The 12,007-nt window shown below is 49.0% G+C and overlaps 1 protein-coding gene across 2 annotated transcripts; it reads left to right on the forward strand.

Moving 5' to 3' along the window:
- The first annotated feature begins 539 nt into the window (after positions 1-539).
- CKB (creatine kinase B) lies at positions 540-8,373 on the forward strand. Of its 2 annotated transcripts, none has more exons than XM_063159871.1 (8): positions 540-652; positions 1,515-1,727; positions 2,843-2,997; positions 3,869-4,001; positions 4,903-5,074; positions 6,525-6,648; positions 7,340-7,529; positions 8,005-8,373. In XM_063159871.1, the coding sequence occupies exons 2-8, from the start codon at positions 1,535-1,537 to the stop codon at positions 8,181-8,183; spliced, it is 1,146 nt and encodes a 381-aa protein (XP_063015941.1). In that variant the 5' UTR covers positions 540-652; positions 1,515-1,534; the 3' UTR covers positions 8,184-8,373. The 2 variants fall into 2 exon arrangements, with proteins under 2 accessions (XP_063015941.1, XP_063015942.1); XM_063159872.1 differs by lacking the exon at positions 1,515-1,727 and adding an exon at positions 2,174-2,361 and having other exon boundaries at positions 562-652.
- Positions 8,374-12,007: the final 3,634 nt, after the last annotated feature.

The following is a 12,007-nucleotide window of genomic DNA, read 5'->3' on the forward strand; positions in this document are numbered from 1 at the left end:
CTACTTCCTTTCGAATGAAGCTGTAAAACGAGCCCACGGTTTCGCAGGTGCTGGAGGCGAGGTGCAGGTCCTCCCTCTGCAGAGCCGGGCTGCCGGGGGCTGGGCGCCACATCCGCAGCCGCCTCAGCGCTTTCTGCCAGCTCGGGGCACCCACCCGGCTCACAGCACGGCCAGTCCGCACACCACATAACCCTTCCTTTGGGGTGATGCATTGTCAGAGCCGCGTTTGAACTCCCGACCAAGGTGTTGGCAAAGGTGTGAAGCCTCCAACCAGCCAAGTTGGTGTGCGATGGCACGCCCCGGCCGGTGGCACACGAGATGGATTCCCGCCCTCACGCCGGTGGTAACGGGACAGTGCCGGGGCCGCCTCAGCGCCGCGGGAGCGGCCCGCAGGGTCCGGCACCCACCACCGACCTCCCCGACGCCGAGCAAAATGGCGGCGAGCGCGGGCCCGGCCGGCGGCGCAGCACCCGCCCCGCCCGCGGCTGCGCGGCCCAATGGAATGAATGGGCTATAAATAACGGCCAATGGGGCTGCGGGCTGGCACTCTATATAAAAGACGCGCGGCGGGGCTGCTGGAGCTTCACTCGGACTCGGGCGGTGTAGTACGCGGAGCCCCGCGGAGGTTCTTGCTGTAGCTGCGAAGCCCGCGGTAAGTCCCGGGGCAGCCGAGCCATTCTGCAACCTTTAAACAAAGGATTTTATTTTTTCCTTTTTTTTTTTCCCTGTTTTCTTTCTTTTTTTTTTTTTTTTTTCTTTTTCCCTCCCCCGCTATGTGGGGTGGAGCTGGTCCGGCTGAGGAGGAGCGCGAGGGGCGGCGCGGGGCAGGGGCGCAGCCGGGGCGGGGGACGCGGGGAGCGGCGCAGGTGCTCGCCGGGCTGGTTGGGCTCTAAAACCAGATTAACCCGGTATTTAGCAGGGTAGTTACATACGCTCGCCCGTCCAGGTCCCCTGAGGGAGCCGTCTGTTGTGTAAGGGCTTGTTGGATACTGCCCTCCCCTCCCCGGTCGGGTCGCAGCCGCCTGTCCGCGGACGCGGAGGGCGCCGTCGCTCCTCCTGCTCCCCTCGCCCTTCAGCGGCGAGAGGAGGCGCGGCCGCGCACCGAGGGTGCGGCGGTGCCGCCCCGCTCACCTGCCGGCCGGCCCGGGATCCCGGCGGGGCCGTGCACCCCCGGCTGGGGCGGCCCGGCCGAGCCCCGGGGCCGCGCGGGGTCCGCCCGATGTGCTACGGCTGCTCCTTGCGACCTTGGGCGCGTCCCCGCAGTCGGGCGGCGCCCCGGAGCCGGGAGAACCTGTGCCCCCGCGGCCGGGATGGTGGGCACGGGGCAAGGCTGCTGGAGGTGAAGAACTTTCTTTGCTCCTCCTCGGCGCCTGTGGAAGGTGGTGTACCCGCAAAGGTGTGAAGGGCGCGGGTGGAACGTGAGCCAAGGTGACCTTTTGGGTGCCTGGCGTTCCCCCGGGCGGTCCGGAGGCTGCCAAACCCCCAGTGAAAGGCTTCCCGTCTTTCTCCCCTAGCGACTGCGGTAGGGTCAGCCATGCCCTTCTCAAACAGCCACAACCTCCTGAAGATGAAGTACAAGCCTGAGGAGGAGTACCCTGACCTGAAAGCTCACAACAATCACATGGCTAAGGTGCTGACCCCGGACCTGTACCTGAAATTGAGGGATAAACAGACTCCCAGTGGATTTACCCTGGATGATTGTATCCAGACTGGGGTTGACAACCCAGGTAATGGGATCGTTAGGTCTGCATAATGATCTGTTCTCCCTCCTGACTGGAAGTGCTTCTTGACAATGCTTGAGAACCCAAAGTTCTCAAGCTACTGAGGGACAAATCTAAAGCATTGAGAGACTGCTCTAAAGGCATGGCTCTGTTGGGAGGCCATGTTTCCATCAAGCTATGTTTCATGCTGTGATCTGACACACCAATTCCCAGACACTTCAATTATGTAACTGCTCTGCTAAATACTTTCAATCTGGAGAGAAAAAAAAAAAAGTCAAACCAAATGCGTTCTAATTATAACTCATCTGAGGAGGGGGGGAAAAAAAGATTACCTGGCAGTCTTGGTCTCTTCCTATTCCAAACTGGTTACATTATGTTTTCTAGCACTTCTATGAAAAAGGGGGAGCAGATGTGTTTACATGTTAACATTACAGTATTTATTTTTACTCTAGCAATATCAAAATGGCCCAACTAAATAATCAGAGACTGCCTCCTGATGAGGAGTATCCGGACCTGAGCAGCCACAACAACCACATGGCCAAAGTTCTAACCCTGGAATTATACGAGAAACTGAGAGACAGAGTCACGCCCAGTGGCTTCACCCTGGATGATGTCATTCAGACTGGGGTTGATAATCCTGGTAAAATGCATTGAGAATATTCCGTGTGAACCAGCTGAAGTAACTGGTGCTTTTGAATATGGTGACTTAAAACTAATCTTGTGGAGGTGGCATTTATGAGCAGACTACAGAAATGTAGCTCTGTAGCAGAAGGAGCAAAAAGCAAAGCATGCTTGCTTGTAGCAAAGCATGATTGTTTAGCCATAAAGTTCTATGCAGTGATCTAAATTAGCTAGTCAAATTAGATGTGCTGTGCAAATTTGTCCTAAACCAAGCTTGACAAATGAGCCTGGTTTAATGACAATAGCTATGGGTTTCCATAGCACTGCATTTGACAAACTGGATGAAGTGTAAAATGTAGGGTCTCTCCAAATGTTTCTATGTAAGAATGAACTTCTAAGTGACTAGACTTGCCACTAAAGAACTTGCCTGGTTAGTGCTGCACTGGAGTACAGCCAAATGTCACCCAGACTTAGCTCTTCTGACTTTATTACCACTCCAGGCCATCCCTTCATAATGACAGTAGGATGTGTGGCTGGTGATGAAGAATCCTATGAAGTGTTCAAGGAGCTCTTTGATCCAGTTATTGAAGACAGGCATGGTGGCTACAAACCAAGTGATCAGCACAAGACTGACCTGAATGCTGATAACCTGCAGGTATAAAGTTTTGATCAATTACAGATTATTGGTCTGAGGACTGTGAAGGTGTTGGCAGCTGCCTAAGCTGGTTGCTCAGGCTCTGTCCCCTTGCTTCCACTGAGCAGGGGCACTTGGGCTGTGAGTCTGGTGCAAGCAGCCTGAAGAGCTTGCTGCTGTGGGATGTCAGTGGCTTGTGTGCAGCAGGAGCTTTCTCAGGTGCTGCTGCAGTGTGGGTTGTGCCAAACACCTTCAGTGTGTGTTTCTGTGAGCTGTGGGCTCTAACAGTCAACCTAAATACTGCCCTAGAAATCAAGGACTATCATAAAATTCAAACACTTTCTTCTGTCTGATCTTGGATCTTAATTACCAGCTGATGGTGTCATGCCATTGAATAAATATTTTTACAGCTAAGAGTAAGGATTCTTAATTTTACGGATTTTAAAGGTTGCTGTTAGCTAAACTCTGGGAGTTTGTAACTCCATATTGATTTGCTAGCCATAAATCATAATTGAAAATAAAGAGACATGAGAGAACAGTAAAGAAAGAACAATTCTCATACCTAAAGAAGGTTTTTGCCTCATGTTGCTGTCTCTAGATTGTAAATCTGTAAGGGATAACAGAAGTCCAGACCGGACATGGAACTGATGTTCTGGTCATATCCCTGTCTTCTAGGACTACACAGTATCTGTAGCCTTGACCTCAGAGCAGGAGTTGTGTTACACAGGTGCTTGATGTGATGCTGAAGAGAATTGCCCTGAAGTGAGGCACTGGCTCACAGGCCAGGGAGTCACTGCCTCAGGTGTAAAGCGCATTCTTAAATGCACGGAGGCTACGTGTGTTTAGGTATCTTGGTGACAGGGTTGTGCTTGCTGGTTTGCTCCCCTTGCAGGGAGGGGATGACCTGGATCCCAATTACGTGCTGAGTTCCCGTGTCAGAACTGGCAGGAGCATCCGTGGCTTCTGCCTTCCCCCGCACTGCAGTCGAGGAGAGCGGCGCGCCATCGAGAAGCTCTCTGTTGAAGGTAAGGTGAGAGCTGGGTGCACCAGGGACACTGTCCTGTCCTTTGTGCAAGAGGTGCTCTTTGCAGTTTGAAATGGAGGCACTTGGCCAAAGGCACCTCCCTGAAGATTCAGTCTGAGCTTGGAGCTTTCCCTGGAAAAGGCTCATTGCTTTAGAGCTGCCTCAGCATTGCAGCTTGTAGCTGAGAGTGAGAGCACATGGCAGAGGGAAGTTGGACTGCATTAAAGTTGACCTGTGCTGATCTCAAAAGCTTCTGTCTGTGTGTGTGGAAAGAGGTTGGTTCATCAGGGCTCAAACCTGAAATGTAACAGGTATGTAGCAACTACAGGGCTTGAGTCATGGGGTGCAGTGTTTTGTGGCTGCATTTAATTGACTTTCATTAATGTTCAGCTTGCTTAGAGATGTAGTCTTGTTCCAAATCTGCAGCTGACTAGAATAAGCACTGGTTTTCATTGAAGCTCTTCAGCTGTTTTTTTTTGTTTTTTTTTTTTCTATTGCCTCCCAGTGCTCAAGGTGCAGTTCTGGAGGCTGAGAGTGTAGTTGTTTCAAAACCTCTCAAGGGCAGGGTAACAGTCCTTGACTAGAATAATACTGCTTGTTATAGTCATAACCTTGGCTCTCCTTGTAAGAAAAAGCAGTCTCCGTTTGTAGAGTTCAGCCAGCAGTAATGATTCTATACTGCATGTAAGGGAACAAAGGCTACTTGTACAAGCCTGGAAGGTGCAGACAAATCATCTGATATTGCCTCAGGTTGTGCCACAAGGGCATTGCTATTGGAGATGAAAGCAAGGGAGGAACCAGACCCAGCAGATCAAACATTGCCATACTTTGTGTGTGGTCTCCAACGTGCTGGGAAAGTGTAGAACCTTTAGTCCCATTCTAAAAGAGTCTCTCTCTTTCAGCTCTGGGTAGTCTGGACGGTGATCTCAAGGGGAAGTACTATGCTCTGAGGAACATGACTGATGCAGAGCAGCAGCAGCTGATTGATGACCACTTCTTGTTTGACAAGCCAGTTTCTCCTCTTCTCTTGGCATCTGGGATGGCACGAGACTGGCCTGATGCCAGGGGTATCTGGTGAGTATGTCTGTGAGGAAGCAGTCATAAAAGTTAAAATCTTGCTGCTTCAGTGGTGACTTGTACTATTGGGCAAAGTAGTAACTTCTCACCTTATATTACTGTATTTGATGAGAAACTTCTACAGAGAACTTGCAGTTAACCAGCAAAATTTGGACAAGTGTTCTTATGCTGGTAAGAACAGCCAGCTTGGCTAGCCCAGAACCAGGGCCAGCATGGGTTAGTGAGCTACCATGCAAAAACTGAATCAGCCTGTGGAAGTGGATCACTTGTGAAGGAACAGATGTGCCACTACAGTCGGTTTTTCCCACAAGAGTTGAGAGTAACTTGTGGTACAAACCATAGCATTGTCTTAGCTCAGGGGTGATCCTGGATGCATGGTTACTCCCCTGTAGTCTCTTCATTTCTGCTTGCAGAAGCTCACTGGTGCTGGGCCGGTATGGCTTTATCTGTGCTAGTGATGAGCTCTCCCCCTGTCCCCAGAGACTCAGTGACAGGAATGGTCTGATGCAGAGGTGTGGAATAGAAGGGTTCTGCTTGTTTTAAATGTAGGTCACCTACATAAAACTGCATCTCAGGAGCTTCTGCAGCATAATTAACTTGCTCCCTTGTAAGCTAAGGGCTAGGTTTTTATCAACAGGAATGCTCCAATCTTATTACTGCAGCTGTTTCAGTACAACCCAGAGGAAGCACACTTTGTTTCTGTAGGTCACCTTTAAGATTGCATCATCTACCTGCAGATTGCCAGCACCAGATAGTGCTGTCATCTGAGCATGACTAATTTACAGACTTGAAGTGTGTAATATCTTAGTGATGTCTGCATAAATAACTTTCCTCGGGTACTAGCTAATTTTTGATCACAATCACATTCAGAAATTACTAGCAAGATAAACAAGGATGATACTACTTGCTGTCAGCTGCAAGCTGGGGCAGGAGGAGCCCATTGTTCAGAGGATTTTTATATAGCATCTCTGAAGAGCCCTGATCTAAAATTCACAGTGAAAGTAAGGTACAAAGTGCAGTTTGACATAATCTGACAAAATACTGCTAAAAAGGCTTCTTACACATGGTGTCATTATGAACATTATTGTACAGGACTCCCTCAAAGTCTATTGATCACCTTTCTGCAAATTGCTGAGCAGAAATACCTTAATTTGTAAACTGGAGCCACAGTGAGCTAGGGGGATGAGGGAGTTTTAGGTTTGATACTGTAAGACTAGGTAATGCCATGTTATTACTCTGTAAAGGCCAATTCAAATTACCTCTTGAAAAGAGCAGGGTAACAACTGCCAGCTTAACTCGGGTCCTGTGTGGGCAAAAGAAGGAAGATCTATCTTGTTGAAGCAGCTAAGTGAGTATCTTGAACTAAAAACTGCAGTGCTGAGCAATTTGGGATCATCTTCAAAATGTGAGATGGGCAAGACAGCAAACTGATTGCTTTGTCTCCTAGGCACAATGATAACAAGACTTTCCTTGTTTGGATCAATGAGGAGGATCACCTTAGAGTTATTTCCATGCAGAAAGGTGGCAACATGAAGGAAGTATTCAGCCGCTTCTGTACTGGACTAACAAAGGTAAATCACCACTGTCTGTGGGTTCAAATGGCACATGGCTCTCTGGTTAGAGATGAGAATGTAGCTTTCAAGCCCCCTCTGGAGTCCTCCATGGTTGTGTTTCACAGCCTGGATCTCTGAGAACACCCTGATGAGATCCAGAGCTATGAGGGCTCCAAAAGAGGTGTTTTGGCAAAAAGCTTTGTAGCTGTGTAATCTAGGATGTTTGCTTGATGTGGTGGCACCCTTATCCAAATGTCTCAACTGTATTTTAAAGAAATTCTACATAGTTCTCTAAAGCTTTGAGACACCTTGGGGAGGAGGAGAGATTGCTTGAATGTGCATGGGCAAAGCTGGGCTCAAGTTCTCTATTTCTAGTCTTGATAGAAGCTTGAGCTTTACCAGCCCCTGTCCTGATCCTAAGAGATGTGCCAGCTTGACATGTATTAAATCCAGCTTCCCAACAGATAGTGACATAAGGAGTGTAGCTTTTAAATTTAGCCAGTCTCATTGCTAGGAGCAAGATGAAGGCCTGAAAAGCCCCTTGTTGGTGGCCATTTTTTCCATAGGGAGGAGGCTTATGTGGCTGAAATAGCTGTTCTGAGTGTTGTGGCTGTTGCTGAGTGACTGAAGCTGCAAGTGAACACTAATGGATGTTCTACAATCTTAAGGTAGAGAACAATCTCTAAACATTCATTCCTTCTATTTATAGATAGAAAGTCTCTTCAAGGCCAAAAACTACGAGTTCATGTGGAATCCACACTTGGGCTACATCCTAACCTGCCCATCCAACCTTGGAACAGGGCTCCGTGCTGGTGTGCACATCAAGCTCCCACACCTTGGGAAACATGAGAAATTTGGAGAAGTCCTCAAGAAACTTAGGCTGCAGAAACGAGGCACAGGTGAGAGTTCATAATAACACTGATGGGCTGAGTCAGCCTGCCCTAGGACAGCAGCAAATGCCAGCTCTCTACTTAGTATGTCCTTTGTCTGGCTGTCTTGTTAATGTTCTGTGTGTCATTTTGAGCACTAGATTAGGTGGACCTGGGGACAGCTGTTCTTGTTCATGAGCAAGGGTGGGAATCCTGGTTTAATCCTGGTTTAAGCCCACTGGAGATAGCTCCAGTGGGTTCTTGTGACCTTGGGTTAGATTGCTCATGGGTCAGAAGAATAAAGAGCTTGCCTAATTGCATGTTCTGTGGTTCATGTTGGCAGTCACACAGGGCTTTATCTTCCTGCATGTAGGATGAGGCACCAGTGGCAGCTTGTAGAGAATGGTCCTGCTGTGTCCCTGCCTCAAGCTGGTGAGGGAGGAAAGGCAGACTCCCCTGCTGTGGCTGAGGTCAATGTTGTAACTGCATCTCTTGCTGCCTGCAGGTGGTGTGGACACAGCTGCTGTTGGAGGAGTGTTTGATGTCTCCAATGCTGATCGTCTTGGCTTCTCTGAGGTGGAGCTGGTGCAGATGGTGGTGGATGGAGTGAAGCTCCTCATTGAAATGGAGAAACGCCTTGAAAAAGGCCAGTCCATTGATGACCTCATGCCAGCTCAGAAATAAAGCACTTTATTCTCATGCTTCCTAACTTATTGGATGAATAATAAAATGTCACTCCAATTCAAACCCTTGGGGTCAGAGCCCACTTAGTTACACTGTAGAGAAGTCTTCCATCCATCTGTGTTAGAGTTTATTTTTTTGATGGTTGAGATGTTGCTGAAAATCAAATGAAATAAACTATTGTTTGGCCTGAGATGTCTTAGATATGTTAACTGAATGTCTTTGAGATTTAAGTGACTTGGTTTTCATAGTTATGCTAGGTGGTTTGGTTTTGTGTGCAAGCACATCTTCCTGGGTGTGCTGCTGCAGACCAGCTGAGTTGAAATGTTGTTAAAGCAGTTTCAGAAGTTGAACCTCTTAACTTGATTGTAGTTGCTGTAAATTTGAGAACTAATGTTAAACATGAGTCACTGCAAACATGCCCTACCTCCAAGGCTTTGACTTGTGCATCTGCTCATGCCAACTGTAAACTCTCATTATGCTGAGTACTGCAAGCCAGGCTGGTTCCTGTGAGGGAGGGGAGGCAGGGCTGGGGACAGAGGGCTGCTGCTGTCTCAGATGGGCCCTCAGGGCTGCAGGGCAAGGCTCTGAGGTCAGACTACAGCCCTTGGTATTAGTGACCCTGAGCTGCTTGTGGGGAGGAGCTTGTCTTCAACACAGCTAGTGTAAACAACAACACTTTAAGGGGTGAGGTGAAGCCTAGATTAATTCAGACCATGGTTCTCAAGTGATTTCAGCTCAGCCAGGACAGAGATAGGGGCTGGAAGCTGCCACTTACAGGAAAATACCAGCTAATGAGCTTTAGTCAGCTGACTCTTGTTGGCCCCTGCACCAGTTGCCCCATGAACCTAAAACTGAGCAGTACAGTCAATTAAAACATGCTAAATAGTTTTTCCCAAACTGGGCCTGGCTTGCAAGCTCAGGTAGTTGTCTGGATATGAGCTCAAGATTGCATCAAGTAGGTCTGTTCTCCAGAATGGCTGTACATGTGTGCTTGCTGTGTGGAAGCATCACATTATTAACATACAGGAGCAGCATTTCCCACAAGTATTGCTAACTGGGAGCATCAGACCCTTGGGAAGAGCAGCCTTTGCAGCTCATGCAGATGCACCTGCTCAGCAGCTCTACCCACTGCTAAAACACAGCTTTGATGGAGGGAGCGTGATGAGGGGTTGATGCAGAGCTCCTTGGCGTGCAGCTTTATATAGGTTTGTGTAGATAACTGAAGCTTTCTTTTGTAAAGGCTGTGATATTTCTAAGGCTGTGATTGCAGGCTGTCATTTAGCTGAAGAGATGATTCCAGCTGGGGTAAGCTAATTTAATTTTGGTGAGAAAAGGCTGAGTGAACATTTCAGATAAGATTTTTTTTTTCTTTTAATACAGCTTTGTATGTGAAACTTTGCATTCAAAGTTAATTGGGTGGGGGAGAGGAGATCATATGTAAGAGTTTTGTTCTGTGCTGGGTGTTCCTGTATTTGAGTTAATCAGCACAGGAGTTTTTTGTGTGAAGATTCTGAGAGCAGGGAAGAGAAAATGGTGCAAGAGACAACCGGTTGGTTCTGTATATTCTTTAGATCCCCCATGCTGTGCTTCATGTCACTGTTCACTGACGCTTGGCAAATAGCTGGTTCTGCTTCTTGTAATCAGAGAGTGTTCATTTAGTGGTGCCTCTCCTCAACACAGCGTCGTTACTGCGCTCACAGCAATTACTTAATGAAAGGAGTTGCCTGAAAACTTGTCTATTTTTTTCTAGCTATATCAGCTGGACTAATAAAAACATTTCTCTCTCTATGCATCTTGTTTCTCCTATGTTCTTAACCCCTCAGAGCTGTTACATTTGTCTGCTTTCAGCCCCTGAGTCCCTAGAGTCTGAGACAGCACCTGTAGCTGGCTAAACAATTGTGCTCAAAGCAGCAAACCAGTCTTTAATGCCTGCATCCAGCTAGAAAATACTTCTTTTTAATTGGTTTTCTTTCCCACCCACTACCTTTGCTGTGTTCCCTCGTGTTGCTGCTATGCGACCGCGCTTTTGTTTCAGCCTGTACAAAGCAAAGCAATTGCAAGTGTTTCAGGGAAAGAATGTGTCCTGGCAAAAGGTGGATACTGTGACCAACCCCAGGTGGGACTTTCTAAAAACCTCTGATCAAGAGAGAGATTAAAGCTCCTGCCGCTTCACCTTAAAAGCTTTGGTTTGGTCTTTGGCATTACTCACCCTTGTACCCTGGGTGCCCATTATGGATTGTATGGAGCAGCCTTGTTTGTGCTCTGGGCACTGAGAATGGTGCCAGGTGCTGGCAGGCTGCCATGGGGCAGGAGAGGAGAGGAAGGTTATCAGTCAGTGCTGTGCTTTATCCAGGGAGCCTGCATTAACCACCTGTGTCCCATAGCTTTTGGAAAGGAGCCGTGTGGCTCCTGCTCTCATCACCCCCACAGTGATGGCAGTGTCCTCATCAGGCCTGGAACAGGGACTGCTCTGTTGGTCCCAGCAGTGCTGGGGGAGGAGAGGGGCCAGGAGCCCTTTGGGCCATCTTTGGGCTTTCCTGTGATGTTTCAGCTGAGCTTTTCTCCCCTATAGACAGGGGAACAGGGATGGTTGCTGTCATCCTGCTGCTGCAAGGCAGCCCCTTGTGTTGTCCTGTTTTACTGCCCCTGCTCCCCCAGGCTGGCATATTGTCCCCTTGGGTGCTGTGAGACATGCACCACTTTTATAATGTTCTAAAGAGAAATTTCTGTTTGTCATTACATTTTCCTCCTGTTTCTGCTTCCCTCAGGGAGCAGCTGCCCAGCCCTGGCTGGTGGGGTGCCAAGCCTTGCCTCTGGACACGTGTGGCACAGCAGCGCGCTGCCTGCTGGCACCCCAGAGCCCTTGCTCAAGAAATGAATCTCTTTGGGAAACCATTTGCCTCTCATGTTACACTCACTGGCAGCTTAAATGCTCCTTATCCCACTTCCGTGCTATCTACTGGAAAGTGATTCATGGTGTCTGACCCTGCTGTGGGCTCAGCACCACAGCCCTGGTGGGGGAGGCTCCCAGCCCTCAGAGCAGGGCTCAGGCTCTCCGCGCGCTCCCTTGTGCCTCTGGTCAGCCCAGGGACAGGGTGGCTGCTTCCCGAGCAGCTCCAGCTGCTCCAGAGTGGCTCCTGCTTCCCAGGACAAGGTGGCCAAACCCTCCTCTCTCACAAAAATAAGGGATGGAGCAAGGTGGTTTTACCTGCTGGATGCCTGGTGAGTGCTCTGCCTGGGGCACAGGAGGCTCCTGCTCCAGTCCGGCTCTCTGCAGAGGATTCTTGCTCAGCTCCAGCCACAGCCTAGGGCAGGGCAATGCTTTCCCCCAGCTTTCCATTTTGCTCAGCATCCATTGCTAGGCCAAGAAGGAAAAGGAAGGTGCTATTGCCTAATGTCTCCAGCACTCACCTGGGAGGGTTTAGGCTCCAGCCTGTCCTCAGATGAGCATTACCATATTTTTACGCAACATGGAATAACTTGAGCAGAAGATTTTGAGTGATCTTTGTTCTTTTCTCCACCCACACACCCACACACAAAAAATGTGGTAGTGTGGTAGGCAAGGCACTCTTCTGAGGATGGAGATGGCATCACAAGCTTTTCATCTCCTGTTTGCTTTGCTTTTCCCCTGGGGAAGCAGCAGGCCAGCAGGCTCCTTTGGCTGCTCCACATTCCTCTGGCTAGTCTGCCTTCCCTCCTCCTAAAAACATAGTTACAAAGCTGGAAATAGCCTGGTGATATTTTCTCCAGCTCTCCCCCAGTGGGGCAGGGCACTTCCCCACCATCACGGGGTTTTGTTGGGCTTTATTTGTCTGCAGTGGAGG

The sequence above is a fragment of the Melospiza melodia genome, chromosome 6 (assembly GCF_035770615.1).
Source record: "Melospiza melodia melodia isolate bMelMel2 chromosome 6, bMelMel2.pri, whole genome shotgun sequence".
Classification (NCBI taxonomy): Eukaryota; Metazoa; Chordata; class Aves; order Passeriformes; family Passerellidae; genus Melospiza; species Melospiza melodia.

Bases quoted from the DNA above. Each gene is read 5' to 3' on its own strand.
- CKB (XM_063159871.1), top strand. From the start codon at position 1,535: ATGCCCTTCTCAAACAGCCACAACCTCCTGAAGATGAAGTACAAGCCT. The intron at 5,075-6,524 runs GTGAGTATGTCT...TTTGTCTCCTAG, and splicing joins CCTGATGCCAGGGGTATCTG to GCACAATGATAACAAGACTT. The intron at 7,530-8,004 runs GTGAGAGTTCAT...TGCTGCCTGCAG, and splicing joins GCTGCAGAAACGAGGCACAG to GTGGTGTGGACACAGCTGCT.